The sequence below is a fragment of the Schistocerca americana genome, chromosome X, assembly GCF_021461395.2.
Source record: "Schistocerca americana isolate TAMUIC-IGC-003095 chromosome X, iqSchAmer2.1, whole genome shotgun sequence".
NCBI classification, from domain to species: domain Eukaryota; kingdom Metazoa; phylum Arthropoda; class Insecta; order Orthoptera; family Acrididae; genus Schistocerca; species Schistocerca americana.
Window position 1 is genome coordinate 31,152,726 of NC_060130.1, and position 16,324 is coordinate 31,169,049.

Below are 16,324 nucleotides of genomic sequence, written 5' to 3' on the forward strand. Positions count from 1 at the left end.
AATGCACCCTTCGATATAACTGCTTATTGTCCACTTCCCATCACTCTATTCCCAATGTCAACCCAGTTGACCTCTTCTTCTAATCCAAAAACCATGGTTGACTCAATGTTTGCTATTGCAAGCTATTGCTATTGCAGCACAAAAGTGCCAGAGGCACCAGTAATGATATACAATTAAAAATACTAGAAAGTAAGGCTCACTGGTCCGTACATGCTAAGACAAACACTACAAGTGTCTAAGACACTGCGCTCTCACACAACAAGTACAAGGTCTGAATACATTCCATTTACGATACACTAAACTGTTTCATTCACGGTGCAATATACATACTCTCTCCCCAATAAACAGAATAGTTATAACTCAATTGTTCACAAGTGTATATTATGACTCTTGCCACAGCTATGCAGTCAGTATGCCACAGGGGTGCCATAGAAAGGGATCAGGTTCAATTCCTTGTAGAGCCGGGAAATTCTGCTCGGTGGACGGACTGGAATAGGGTACACTCTGCTTGTAGTTCCAGCTGAGGAGCTACTCAAGTGAGAAGCAGTGTCTTCAACTTCTAGAAGTTGATAACAGCCTGGAGAGTTGTATACTGACCCCCTAACTCTCCATAGATATATAGTAGAGGACATCTCTCGAAGGGCATTGCGTGGTCTTCTGGGCCCAATGCAGAGTTCCTTTATCAATGTATATTGTATATCACCACTTGTACACACTCATCAGCACAGTACCATATTGTCTCTTCGCGTGGCAAATTTTTATTCCCTTGTTTCCAGATCAAGATTTTTCCACTTCCTCTTCTTCTTCTTCTTCTTTTTTTTTTTTTTTTTTTTTTTTTTTTTTTTTTTTTTTTTTTTTTACCACACATATTCCACACGGTTTATGCTCACTCCTTCAATGATACTTCCTATCCTCCTCTAGTGTCCGAGTTGTCCCTGCTTTCCTGCGTGTTTGTTGGTTTAAACACCCTTGTTTCAAAAGAGAGTGACAGCTTCGATACAGTCTTGTCAACATTTTGTATTTTTATTTAGCAATTATTGTTTGAGCCTTATAGGCGAATGTCACAAGATATTGTCAACCACTGCATTCACTAGATTGGAATGGGGTTCATGGTAACTTATCAATTCAGTTTTTAAGTTGCTGTTATCTTTTTCATCCTATCTTGGACTAGCTTTTCCATACTCCCACTCTATTTTACGTAGTCAAACAGTTATCTGCCCTTGCAAACTTGCTCCTTTACTACCAAGTTAACTAATACTGGGCAGCCTAACAGAAGTTCCAATATCCAGTCTTTCACCACAATTCACCTACACACACTTTTCACTCACTGATTTTCTTTTTTCAATGTCATAAATATTTTGCTTTCACAGACTGCTGTGCTATGAACATAAAATTGTAGGAACATCTGCCTCACAGGTCATTTTTTTTTTTTTATTAAAGAATATGTTCCTTGCTTATTCCTATTTGCTTCTGATACATTTCCATTCTCACTTTTATTTTGTTTTGATCCATTTCTTTTTTCTTTGATAGACAAGTCAAACAACAATGGCAATATGTTGCAGCCCCTTGTGTTTCACCCTACTTACTACGAACTTACTTTTCTTAGCTTCCAATTTTATTAGTCATTTGGTTTTTATGATACTTAAATTAATTGTTTGACCCTGTATTTTTATATCTTATTTTACCTTCGGTTGATAAAGGATTTCTGGTATGCTCACAAAGAGAGAGCTGATTCTTCCCACCCCTCACCCCCCTTACCTTGTCCTGAAGCAAACTTATCGCCAAGTATCTTGCAGTTTTTTTCCTATTATTAATCTCTTAGTCTAGTCATCAATTTAAAAGTGTCAGTTGTTGGTCCCATTGTCTAATAATTTGTACATTTATACACATGAAGTTCCAATTTTTATTTGGAACATATAGACTCTGATAATCATGAATCACAGTTCAAATGGCTCTGGGCACTATAGGACTTAACATCTGAACCAAGGCAGGATTCAAACCTGCGACCGTAGCAGTCGCGCAGTTCTGGACTGAAGCGCCTAGAACCGCTCGGCAACAGTGGCTGACGAATCATAGTTACCATCACATGGACAGAAATATTGTGTTAACTTTATTACAACATAGGGACATAACTAAAAATGTCTTTACATAATTTCCAGTTCTGATTACTTTCCTTTAATTTAATCTCACAAATAGGTTAGTGTAACATGATGTTGACAGAGGCAAATTATATATACTCACAAATTATTTAGCTAGAGGTATCTGGTTTGTATGTCTGGGAGGGAGGAGGGTGCAAGCTGAAAACTTCAAGAAAAGATTACTCATTTCATACCCGCTGGATTTAACTGCAGTTTATCTCTTCCATATACCAACCACATACCTAATGTGCATGGCAAACAGTTTGAAAGTATTATTCTATACTCAGCATTTGGAACTATCAGTTCCTTAATGAGAGAGGAAAGAGGGATAAGTTTCTGAAGGTCTCAAAGGTCACTCGGACTCCATGACTAATGTGAGGACAAGAGGAACAAATGTGTCTATAAGAAGTTTTGGAATTTCACCTCCTGGAGGTAAAATACTGATCAGTCTGTCAGTCTTCTAGTAATTTTATGGTTTTCTCACATGAATTTTCACTTGGACACGATTATTCTATGTTTCATCACTCACCTGAGAGATATCTCTGAATTCCCAAAGAGACACACCTTCAAATTGCCATCAGCTGTTATCCGTAAACGGTTGCACGTGCCACAGAAGTGTTCACTCATTGAGGTAATAAATCCCACATGTCCCTTGAAGCCCGGCACATGGTATGCCTGCAAAAAGAAATTGTAAGAAAATAGCTACTGCTGTTGTGAAAATACTATAAATGTGTTGCTCACCAAGTGGAGGAAGGAGAAAATGTGCATTAAGGGGAGTTTGAACGCCATATCCTGACAATGTTAAATTTAGTGACTTAACTTCCCCGTATTTCAGGAACAACTGTAGCCATTGACAAGAAGCTTTTACAGGACATTAAACTATATGTTCTGAGTCTTACAATAATTGCATTTCAGCCACTGCTTTTGGAAATACAATATTTTAATTACACAGTTAAAATTTTGTGTACTTTTTTGTATGTTATTCTAAATAATTTTATTTATACATAACATTATGTTCTTCTTTTAGTTCAGAAGGCTCAGGATACATACTGAAAATTTGAATTCGCTATTCGAATTAGTTACTGAGATTTAGGGAAAAATGCAAGACAAAATGTAAATTTTCAGGAAGAGTTTTTAAAGTTTTAATAGACTGTAACTCAATATATGCTTAACATTTTATTTTTAGTCACTCAGAAGCACCCTGCACCATACTGTATATCATCCTCTTGATCTTTTTTAAGTTTTTTCTTGTTTTCTTCTTTCTGGACTCCGTAGTGGCCAACTGTGCTGCGTACTCTGCTTTACCAGTGCAAACCTTGTCCATCCATTCAAATTCTCTGATGCAGTTTGCTCCAGAATTAATTCCCATATGTTGTAGCACTTTCACGCTACCAATGTTGCCATCATTAAAAGCAATAACAGCATGACTGACTCCCACTTTAGTGTCTTCATTACAAGAAAAACATTTTTTGGTCTACATCTACATCTACATCCATACTCCTCAAGCCACCTGATGGTGTAGGGTACCTTGAGTACCTCTATTGGTTCTCCCTTCTATTCCAGTCTCGTATTGTACGTGGAAAGAAGCATTGTCGGTATGCCTATGTGCGGGCTCTAATCTCTCTCATTTTATCCTCATGGTCTCTTTGCGAGATATACGTAGGAGGGAGCAATATACTGCTTGACTCCTCGGTGAAAGTATGTTCTTGAAACTTCAACAAAAGCCCGTACCGAGCTACTGAGCGTCCCCCCTGCAGAGTCTTCCACTGGAGTTTATCTAACATCTCTGTAACTCTTTCGCGATTACTAAATGATCCTATAACGAAGCATGCTGCTCTCTGTTGGATCTTCTCTATCTCTTCTATCAACCCTATCTGGTACGGATCCCACACTGCTGAGCAGTATTCAAACAGTGGGCGAACAAGTGTACTGTAACCTAATTCCTTTGTTTTCAGATTGCATTTCCTTAGGATTCTTCCAATGAATCTCAGTCTGGCATCTGATTTACCCACGATCAACTTTATATGATCATTCCATTTTAAATCACTCCTAATGCATACTCCCAGATAATTTATGGAATTAACTGCTTCCAATTGCTGACCTGCTATATTGTAGCTAAATGATATGGGATCTTTCTTTCTATGTATTCGCAGCACATTACACTTGTCTACATTGAGATTCAATTGCCATTCCCTAAACCATGCATCAATTCGCTGCAGATCATCCTGCATTTCAGTACCATTTTCCATTGTTGCAACCTCTCGATATACCACAGCATCATCCGCAAAAAGCCTCAGTGAACTTCCGATGTCATTCACAAGGTCATTTATGTATATTGTGAATAGCAACGGTCCTACGACACTCCCCTGCAGCACACCTGAAATCACTCTTACTTCGGAAGACTTCTCTCCATTGAGAATGACATGCTACGTTCTGTTATCTAGCAACTCTTCAATCCAATCACATAATTGGTCTGATAGTCCATATGCTCTTATTTTGTTCATTAAACGATTGCGGAGAACTGTATCGAACGCCTTGTGGAAGTCAAGAAACACAGCATCTGCCTGGGAACCCGTGTCCATGGCCCTCTGATTCTCGTGGACGAATAGCGCGAGCTGGGTTTCACACGATCGTCTTTTTCGAAACCCATGCTGATTCCTACAGAGTAGATTTCTAGTTTACAGAAAAGTCATAATATTCAAACATAATACATGTCCTAAAATTCTACAACTGATCGATGTTAGAGATATAGGTCTACAGTTCTGCACATCTGTTCGACGTCCCTTCTTGAAAACGGGGATGACCTGTGCCCTTTTCCAATTCTTTGGAACGCTACACTCTTGTAGAGACCTACGGCACATTACTGCAAGAAGGGGGGCAAGTTCCTTCACATACTCTGTGTAAAACTGAACTGGTATCCCATCAGGTCCAGCGGCCTTTCCTCTTTTGAGTGATTTTAATTGTTTCTCTATCCCTCTATTTCAATATCTACCATTTTGTCATCTGTGCGACAATCTAGAGAAGGAACTACAGTGCAGTCTTCCTCTGTAAAACAGCTTTGGAAAAAGACATTTAGTATTTCGGCTTTAGTCCATCATCCTCTGTTTCAGTACCTTTTTGGTCACAGAGTGTCTGGACATTTTGTTTTGATCCACCTACCGCTTTGACATAAGAGCAAAATTTCTTAGGATTTTCTGCCAAGTCAGTACATAGAACTTTACTTTCGAATTCATTTAACGCCTCTCGCATGGCCCTCCTCACATTACATTTCGCTTCGCGTAATTTTTGTTTGTCTGCAAGGTGTTGGCTATGTTTATGTTTGCTGTGAAGTTCCCTTTGCTTCCTCAGCAGTTTTCTAACTCGGTTGTTGTACCACGCTGGCTCTTTTCCATCTCTTATGATCTTGATTGGCACATACTCATCTAACACATATTGTACGATAGTTTTGAACTTTGTCCACTGATCCTCAACACTATCTGTACTTAAAACAAAACTTTTGTGTTGAGCCATCAGGTACTCTGAAATCAGATTTTTGTCACTTTTACTAACCAGAAAGATTTTCGTACCTTTTTTAATATTTCTATTTATGGCTGAAATCATCGATGCAGTAACCGCTTTATGATCACTGATTCCCTGTTCTGCGTTAATTGTTTCAAATAGTTCGGGTCTGTTTGTCACTAATATGTTATCGCCATGAGTCAGTTCTCTGTTTAACTGCTCAAGGTAGTTTTCAGATAAAGCTCTTAAAAAATTTCACTGGATTCTTTGTCCCTGCCACCCATTATGAAAGTTTGAGTCTCCCAGTCCATATCGGGCAAATTAAAATCTCCACCCAGAACTATAACATGTTGGGCAAATCTAATCGAAATATTTTCCAAATTATCCTTCAGGTGCTCAGCCACAACAGCTGCTGAGCCAGGGGGCCTATAGAGACATCCAATTACTATGTCTGAGCCTGGTTTAACCGTGACCTTCACCTAAATTATTTCACATTTCGGATCTCCGTCAATTTCCTTCGATACTATTGCACTTCTTATCACTTTAAACATGCCTCCCCCTTCACTTTCCAGCCTGTCTCTGCGGTATACATTCCAATCTGAGTTTAGAATTTATTACTGTTTACATCGGGTTTCAGCCAACTTTCTGTCCCTAGTACTATGTGGGCATTGTGACCGTTTATTAATGAGAGCAGTTCTGGGACCTTTCTATAGACGCTCCTGCAGTTTACTATTAGCACATTAATATTGTTATTCCCTGTTGCATTTTGTCTACTCCTACCTTGCCGCATCTCAGGAGGTGTCTTGTCGGGCCTAGGGAGGGAATTCTCTAACCCAAAAAACCCACATGTGCACTCCACACATACTCCGCTACACTTGTAGCCACTTCCTGCATGTAGTGCACGCGTGACCTATTCAGGGGGACCCTACATTTCTCCACCCGATAGCGGATGTCGAGAAATTTGCACCCCAGATCTCCGCAGAATCGTCTGAGCCCCTGGTTTAAGCCTTCCACTCGGCTCCAAACCAGAGGACCACTATCGGTTCTCGGAATGATACTACAAATAGCTAGCTCAGATTCCACCCCGCGAGGCTTTCTGCCTTCACCAACTCCACTAACCGCCTGTATGAACTGAGGATGACCTCTGAACCCAGACGGCACGAGTCATTGGTGCCGACATGAGCAACAATTTGCAGTCGGGTGCACCCAGTGCTCTCTATCACTGCCGGCACGGCCTCCTCCACATCTCGGATGAGACCCCCGGCAAGCAGACAGAGTGAACACTGTCCTTCTTCCCCGACCTTTCCGCTATTTCCCTAAGGTGCTCCATCACCCGCCTAACGTTGGAGCTCCCAATAACTAATAAACCCCTCCCCCCATGTGCCTGCTCAGACCTTGCTGAAGGAGTGGCCACATGTCCACTCACAGGCAGAACGGGCGATGCCACACAGCCAGCCTCCACACTGACCCTCCGCCTCGTGCGCCGCGAATGCTGCTGAACCCGCCACTCCCCTTGGGAAGAGGGTGGCCCAACCGCGCCCGGTACCCGCAAAGATGTGTCGACAGAAGGGTCAGTGGGTGAAGCATGTATCACCTGGGGTGTACCATGCAAAGCACCAGACTCCCCACTGCCGCTACACTCCAAGGCAGCAGCCTGAAGACGGGTAACCGCGGCCATCAACATGTTCAGCTGTTCGCGAACAGTGGCCAGCTCCACCTGTGTCCATACACAGCAGTCACACATCCTATCCATCCTAAGAAATCAATTTACTGTAGAGAGTTAATCAACTTATAACTAGACTGCTAATTCACTAAAGGTGGCTGATAGTTGACTAAACTGTGGTTACTAGACACGTCCTGTAGAAAACAATGAAAATAGCCCTACCTGTCTCTGGACTGTATTGAAAACAAACACTAGCACTACTGGCACTATGGCTTACTAAACGGACTCTCTCTGACTGTATTCAAAACAAACACAAAATCTATGGAACACTATTACTAGCACTCGACAATAAAAAGCTTCCTAAAAGCAAAAACACATGGAAGAAGAAGTGACAAGTAAGAAAAATAGAGTTAATACTTAAATTAGCGTAGCTCGCTGCACAGCAGACATGACGCAGACGGCAGTTACGACAACACTGACACTATAAGATTATTGAACGACTCATTGGGATTTTGAGTCTGACAATGCAGACACTTCTTCAATAATTCCAGATTGCCAGGTCTCTGTAAACAGGTTTTATGATATCCACAACTGCTGCTGGGATAGAATGTTTATGGCTGTATGACCTGTTTGAGTACTGGGCATTGCGGTAATTGCACCATGAACCAGATCCAGGAGGGCAAAGATGGTGTACTGGTTTATCATCAGCTGACAGTCTCTGGAAGAAGGTAGCCCGTACTGCCTGCTTCAATTTCAACAAATCCTCAGTATTATTTCTAATGGCAATCTCATAATACTGTTGTAGTTGATCAATCATTTTGTCTGTCAGCCTGCTTCTTATGGTCTTACCACCTGAAAGTTTCTTGTCTCTCAAACTTTGTTTCAACTTCCTCAATCTGGTACCCACCCTCTTCTGGACATGACCAACACATTCCAGTTCTGTGATAAGCTTCTCACCATAAGGCTGAGTGGCTACTACACTGTTATATGCATTTGAGTCTGCATAACCTAAGAACTTAGTGTAACACACTCGCCTTTAGTTTACAGATCGATTATAAATTTCAACAGCTGCACAGGCCTCCGTACGACTAGTTGTCCTTCATAATTTCTGTCACAGATATGCCCTTCTTCATGCCCTGATTTATACTTGGTTAAATGTTTGGTTAAAATCTGGAAATCTATTAGCTTTCCAGTATCCACACTGGTCACTGTAGCAACAGAATTCTTAGAAATGCAGCTGCGCTTCTACCAAGTGCCCCAAAAGCTACGGATATGTCAATCATACCATCGTTTATTTCAGCAGCTTCATTTGCAGCACACTTAATTGACTCACATGCAGCAGATTTCACAGCAGCTCCAATAAATCCTGCATACTTGTCCATTTTACAAAGTGGGCGTGGCATATACATCATGACACACATTGTTTCTGCTGCAGTGTAACCTTTGCCAATAGCTCTCAATCCATAAAACCACCTAACATTTATTTCAAAATAATTATCTTTACACTTATCAGAATTCCAAAATGAATGAGTATATTTACAACTGGCAGAATTAATGATACGTTTCCTGGCTAGTCCATTTGATACCTCAATGTCTTCATGTAAACTAACTGGCCCTCCACATACATACAGCACACACATTCACATAACACCCCTGTTAGGTTGTGTAAATGTATCAGAATATAACCTAACCTACCGTTTACATGAGTTTTGTTTTGAGATAACTGTGTTATCACTATGTTTCATTTTAATCTTCGAATCACTAATGGGTGTTTCGCTAGATACTCATGAGTTTGCCAGTATTTCGTTGTCTGTAACTTCACACACCACATGCTGAACGCAAAGTTTCTCTTTATACAAAAATTTATTACCATGAAACCCACATTTCTTAAAAACACTTCATTTTGGAGTCATATTTTTCGAGAGATTTACCAGTCTATTCGTCACTTTTCCTCGGAAGAACGTTAGCACTTCGATATACAAAGCATGTTTATACTATGAAAAGATACGATACTATTTTTGACAGTGCTACCAATACATAATTTAACATTTGTAACACAGTAATCCACAGCTTTCTACAGGGTGGTCCATTGATAGTGACCGGGCCAAATATCTCACGAAATAAGCATCAAATGAAAAAACTACAAAGAATGAAATTCGTCTAGCTTGAAGGGAGAAACCAGATGGCGCTATGGTTGGCCTGCTAGGTGGCACTGCCATAGGTCAAACTCATATCAACTGCATTTTTTTAAAATAGGAACCCCCATTTTTTATTACATACTCATGTAGTACGTAAAGAAATATGAATGTTTTAGCTGGACCACTTTTTTTCGCTTTGTGATAGATGGGGCTGTAATAGTCAAAAATGGTTCAAATGGCTCTGAGCACTATGGGACTTAACTTCTGAGGTCATCAGTCCCCTAGAACTTAGAACTACTTAAACCTAACTAACCTAAGGACATCACACACATCCATGCCCGAGGCAGGATTCGAACCTGCGAACGTAGCGGTCGCACGTTTCCAGACTGTAGCGCCTAGCACCGCTCGGCAACTCCGGCCAGCTGCTGTAATAGTCACAAACATATAAGTATGTGGTATCACATAACATTCCGCCAGTGCGGACGGTATTTGCTTCATGATACATTACCCGTTTTAAAATGGACCGTTTACCAACTGCGGAAAAGGTCGATATCATGTTGATGTATGGCTATTGTGATCAAAATGCCCAAGGGGCATGTGCTATGTATGCTGCTCGGTATCCTGGACGACATCATCGAAGTGTCCGAACCATTCGCCGGATAGTTACATTATTTAAGGAAACAGGAAGTGTCCAGCCACATGTGGAACACCAACCACAACCTGCAACAAATGATGATGCCCTAGTAGATGTCTTAGCTGCTGAGGCAGCTAATCCTCACATCAGTAGCAGACAAATTGCGCGAGAATTGGTAATCTCAAAAACGTCGGTGTTGAGAATGCTACATCAACATCGATTGCACCCGTACCATATTTCTATGCACTATGAATTGCATGATGATGACTTTGAACGTCATGTACAGTTCTGCCACAGGGCACAAGAGAAATTACGGGACAATGAAAGATTTTTTGCATGCATTCTATTTAGCGATGAAGCATCATTCACCAACAGCGGTAACCTAAACCGCCATAATATGCACTATTGGGCAACGGAAAATCTACGATGGCAGCGACAAGTGGAACAGCAGCGACCTTGGCAGGTTAATGTATGGTGTGGCATTAAGAGAGGAAGGATAATTGGCCCCCATTTTATCGATGGCAATCTAAATGGTGCAATAATCTGATTTTCTGCGTAATGTTCTACCAATGTTACTACAAGATGTTTCACTGCATGACAGAATGGCGATGTCCGGCACATAGTTTGCGTGCGGTTGAAGCAGTATTGAATAGCATATTTCATGAAAGGTGGATTGGTCGTCAAAGCACCATACCATGGCCCGCACGTTCACTGGATCTGACATCCCCGGATTTCTTTCTGTGGGGAAAGTTGAAGGATATTTGATATCGTGATCCACCGACAATGCCTGACAACATGCGTCAGTGCATTGTCAATGCATGTGCGAACATTACGGAAGGCGAGCTACTCACTGTTGAGAGGAATGTCATTACACGTATTGCCAAAGGCATTGAGGTTGACAGAAATCATTTTGAGCATTTATTGCATTAATGTGGTATTCACAGGTAATCACGCCATAACAGCATGCATTCTCAGAAATGATAAGTTCACAAAGGTACATGTATCACATTGGAACAACCGAAATAAAATGTTCAAATGTACCTACATTCTGTATTTTAATTTAAAAAACCTACCTGTTACCAACTGTTTGTCTAAAATTATGAAACATATGTTTGTGACTATTACAGCAACATCTATCACAAAGCGAAGAAAGTGGTCCAACTAAAACATTCATATTTCTTTACGTATTACACGAATATGTAATAAAAAATGGGGTTCCTATTTAAAAAAAACACAGATGATATCAGTTTGAGCTATGGCAGTGCCTTATAGCAGGCCAACCATTGCGCCAGCTGGTTTCCCCCTTCGAGCTAGACAAATTTCTTTCTTTGTAGTTTTTTCGTTTGACACTTATTTCGTGAGATATTTGGCCCGGTCACAATCAATGGACTACCCTGTATATAAGAAATTACCGATTTTATTAGGTCTTGACGTAATGCATGTAAAAATTTTAACATTTTCAACTGGTGTAGATTATATTTTAGAAAATAAAATAAAATACTTCCCACACAAGTTTATAAGTAATATACATATCATTTTAGTTGGAGAATTGCAAATTTTATAATCAGATAAAAACCCAAAAAAGTGAAAAAGAATGTTTTCCCCTTCTAACTCCCCTTAAAGTTATGGAAATGTGCAAGCTTTTGGAGTCAGTGGCTTCTTCTTCTGGCAGAAACAATGAAGGGGAAGGGAAAGGGAAGAAATAAAAGGATTGTCAAGGTTTAGGAAATGGGGAGAGTTGCAGAGAAGCTGCAGAGAAACCCAGGCCAGGACAGACTTACTGAATGGGATGAGAAATATGTAACTAAACCAGTCCATCTCTCATACCACCAGCAGATGTGAAGTATTCTTGTGATCGGTAGTAAGTCATAAACATTAAATTATTTTCAATGTATGTTCATATGTAATACTGCATGTACCTTTGAGGTATCATTGGGCCCATTGGGAAGAGGATCAAAATCAGGCCACTGCTTTCTAATTATTTGGAGCATTTCACTAAAGGAGACCATCTTCCCATCATTCCATTTGTTGCCGCTGAAAGGCATGTACTCGATAAATCTTACATCAACATTTTTCTCTTTTGTTAACTCCACAAAACTGCACACTTCATCTTCATTAAAACCTTGCATTACAACACAAATTATCTGTGGAAGAAAGACACCATTAAACACTTGGTATCAGATAAAGCATGGTTTAAACAGAGTTTGAAAGACTTTTTGATAGGCAACTCATCCTACTCTATACATGAATATCTTAACAGTGGCTGTTAGGCCAGCTTAAATAAGAATGTCTGTTAGATTTCAGTTCTGAGAGCACTTTGTCATAACAGTCAAGATTATGTACTTTTTGTTTGATAAATTTATGAATAGTGCATAACAATGTTTCGGTCTGACAGCGTATCAATTCTGAAAATATTAGCTGTTACAGTTTGTATTGTATTCGCCTAGTTTGACAATCTCCTGACAAATGATCAGGGTATTCAAATGTTTTATATTTTTTATGTTATACTTTCTGGCATGTTACTCACCCATGAGAATCATCTCATGTTTTGGGTCTTGGAACAAAAGCTGAATCTAATCTAATCTAACCTACAAAATAATGGTTCTACAAGTCTGTTGTTATATTTGTATACCTCACTGATTCTGTTAAATTAATCTTTTTCTCTCTTTTTAGAGAATGTGGGAATTTATCTTAGCATGCCAAACTGTTAACCTTCTTAACAATTTAAGAAAATTAAACTACATACATCTCTAATCCTTTTTCCCACTCCAACGCACACATCTTTTGCTGAAGGTATTATTTTAACTATTACATTAAATTATGAAGCTTTCTTGAAACTGTGCTGCCATTTGTGAAACAAAGTTAAAAGTGTTCTCAAGATAAAAGGTCTTCGCAAAAGGAGCATTTAGTATCTGTGCAGGTAGTAACACTGACAGCCTTCATATAAACAAGCCCATATGGTAGAACATCCTGCTTTACACATACACACAATGGCAGAAAAAAGGAAAAGAGCACACCTTTCATTCAAGCATTGAATATATAAACTGATGAGACAAAACACTATGACCTCCTGTTTGATAATGTGTTCGTCCACTGTTGGAACACAATACAGCAGTGATTTTGTGTGGGACAAGTTCAATAAATTTCAGGTATGTTCCCAACATTATGTGAGGTATGTTCCCAGCATTATGCAGCACCGCATGTCTAAGCACAGGTCATGTAATTCCCATAAATTGGAGATCAGTGGTTTCTGGGTGCAGAACTGGTATCTGATATCATCACAGATGTATTCCATCAGATTCAGAAGGGGTGAATTTGATTCTGGCCTCGTGACACTGAAAGTCATATTGTTGAAACATGTCACCTTCATTAGGGACAGAGTGCGGACAGTGCACAATAATGTTCACACAGAACAAAGCTGTTATGGAGCCTTCAGTTACTACCACAGGACCCATAGAAGACCAGGTGAATGTCCTCCATAGCATAATATTGCTCCCACTGGCCTAAGTCTGTAGCAAAGTGCACCTTTCAAGCACCAATTCACTCTGTTGACAGTGTATGTGCACAAAACCGTCAAGCAGGTGTAATGCGAAACACTAATGATTCAACCAGATGACACATTTCTATTGATTCACTGCCCAATCTCAATGCTCCTGAGCCACAGAAATTGTAATTCAACAGTGTTGTCAACATGGGAACATACAGGGGTTGTCTACAGCAGAGCCCTATGTTTAACAATGTGCAATGATTGGTGTGCTCTGAAATACTCGTGCTTCCACCAGCACTGTGTCATCAGACCTGCCACAGAAATTAGCTTCCTCAACCGAATGTCATCTTTTTCAAAGGAACCATCCCAGCATTTGCCTTAAATCAATTAGGGAAATCAAGGGAAACCCAAATTTTGGTGGCCCGATGGGTCTCGGGTCCGTTGTTCTCTCGAAGGCAAGTCCACTGTCTGACCACTGTGGTGGCATGACCTAGTCTTAATTAAGCCAGAAAATCCTGGGAAATGCTGACATACTTATTGATTTAAGATATAACAATTTAAAACAATCCTTTCATGAATTTCACTACAATTTTCTGCTCTTTTGAAAAAAAATTTCTTTTGACTGTTTTGATGTTGTTTAGTATGTTTAAATAACGATGGCAGTCTCTATAAAAGGGCAGTTTGACTTTTAAGTTTAGTTATACTGTTTTAAACTACATCCTTCATCTATTTGTCCACCCAGAAGTGCTATAGGATATAACTTGAAGACTATGGTGAGGTGGTGGGGGACAGTCATGTGTTGAGAAGGAGGTGCTGCCAGAAACGAAGTGTGTGAGGTGACGTTATTGACACTGCATACAGGGAGAATAAAAATACTCTATTCCATATTCATTTACAATCTACGTCTGGCCCCCATATGGTTTTACTTTTCTCCAATAAGAAAAAAAGAAATTGTCAGTAACTGTCTTTATAAGGTCTTAAAAGGAAACAAACAATAGAAAATCTAGGCTGCAATAATGACCATATTATAAAAAAGATACATTGCTATTCACTGTATACAGGAAATGTTAGGTCACAGACAAGCACAACAAAAAGGCTACTAAACAAGTAAGCTTTCGATCAGAAAGTCTTCTTCCAAAGTGGACAAAACACACACACACACACACACACACACACACACACACACACCCATGACCATTGTTTCTCCCATTATGCGCAGTTGCTCCCAGTCTGGCCCTAGCAGCCAGAGACAGTGGTCATGTATGTGTGATCTGCATTTGCGCGCGCGCGCGCATGTGTGTGTGTGTGTGTGTGTGTGTGTGTGTGTGTGTGTGTGTGTGTGTGTGTGTGAATGGGGGGGGGGGGGGGGTTTGCACCAAAAGCTTACGTGTTTAATAGGTGGTGTTTCCCCCCCCCTGCCAGCAACACAACATCTACACTATACAGTGAGTGCCAATCTATCCTTTTCATAATACTGTCGTTACCACCTTGCCAAGAGGCATATTGTGGAGTAATCCGAAGGGCTCTACTAATTTGTACAAGAGGAAGGAGAGCACAATCTCAATGTAAGTTTTTAGAAAACTGGTATGTGCATTACTTCTCCAAACCTTTCAGAAAAGACACGGTATGCTCTTCATTCAGCAAGATGCGTAATAAACAATATTAGCAATACTGCATCAAACTTGTTCACTTTCATCTTTGGATTAAACATTCGATTTCAGAGAGTACAGAATTTGGCAGAATCAAATTTTGGGGATATGTGGAACTGGGACAATGGCATATTTTTTACCCATTCAACTAACTAAGCACTGCTGATTGCTACTTTTATTGTGTCTGCTGCTGCAATGCATATATGAAACTGTAAGTGCAGCATCTATGATGGAATAAAATGTTATACAAATGAAACAAACAGGCACAGTGAAATAGAGTAGTATGGCTCATCATTTCGGTCTCACAGATTAGCAGGTGTTGACTTGAAAGATAATACTTAAGAAGTATTTATTCAAATCCAAGCCGCACTTTTTTTCCGGTTTTTGTAATCCAAAAAACCGCCTGCGGCTTAGAATCGAGTGCAAAGCAAGTGGAAGTTCTGAAAAATGTCAGTAGGTGCTGAAACAACTAACTTCTGCCGTCGAATATATGTAGCGCTACACAGGCATGCTTCATAGGCACAAAGATAAATACTGGCGCCAAAACCTCTGCGTCAGTAAATAAATTAAAAAAAAAAAGGTGGAAGACAATTTTCATACATTATCCAAAGAAGTAAATACAAATTCCGTATTGTTCATCTTCGAATGTAGCAGAACTTCAATGTATTACGAAAATCCGACTGGCAAGACTGTTTGGGATGTTTGTCAATATGGCCAACTCTACGTTCTGAATGTTTTCCTACCTGTGAGAAGAGATGGTTGCTAATAGGAACCTGATGAAATGTGAATCACATGCAGTATTCTCTTCATCATAAGAGTAATACGAATATAAACATTTTGCCACGTATTCTTTCGTGTTTGCTGCTATCTTATTTAAATCCTGTCTGCCTAATAAACTACGAAACTAGAGTGAGACAACAGCAAATGCGGAAGAATATACATATCGTGTCATGTTTATATTCGTATTATTCTTATGCCTAATAGTGATACAGTCAGAAATGAAGCATGGCAACTGACTAGATTTTTATATCTAAGATGACTCTAATTTCTGTGCAGAATTTGATGTACTAAAGAAGCGGCCGCAAAGATTTTCAAATGGAGAAAAATTTTCGCCTAA

General features: G+C 39.9%; 1 protein-coding gene across 1 annotated transcript in view; it reads right to left on the reverse strand.

Annotated features, from left to right (window-relative positions):
* The window catches only part of LOC124554948 (molybdenum cofactor biosynthesis protein 1-like), a 60,291-nt gene that overhangs the window by 29,875 nt on the left and 14,092 nt on the right, over nucleotides 1-16,324 (reverse strand). The window contains exons 3-4 of the mRNA XM_047128647.1: nucleotides 11,991-12,215; nucleotides 2,668-2,813 (exon numbers count right to left, since the gene is read on the reverse strand). Coding sequence (XP_046984603.1) covers nucleotides 2,668-2,813; nucleotides 11,991-12,215 — 371 coding nt within the window. The remainder of the gene's footprint in view (nucleotides 1-2,667; nucleotides 2,814-11,990; nucleotides 12,216-16,324) is intronic.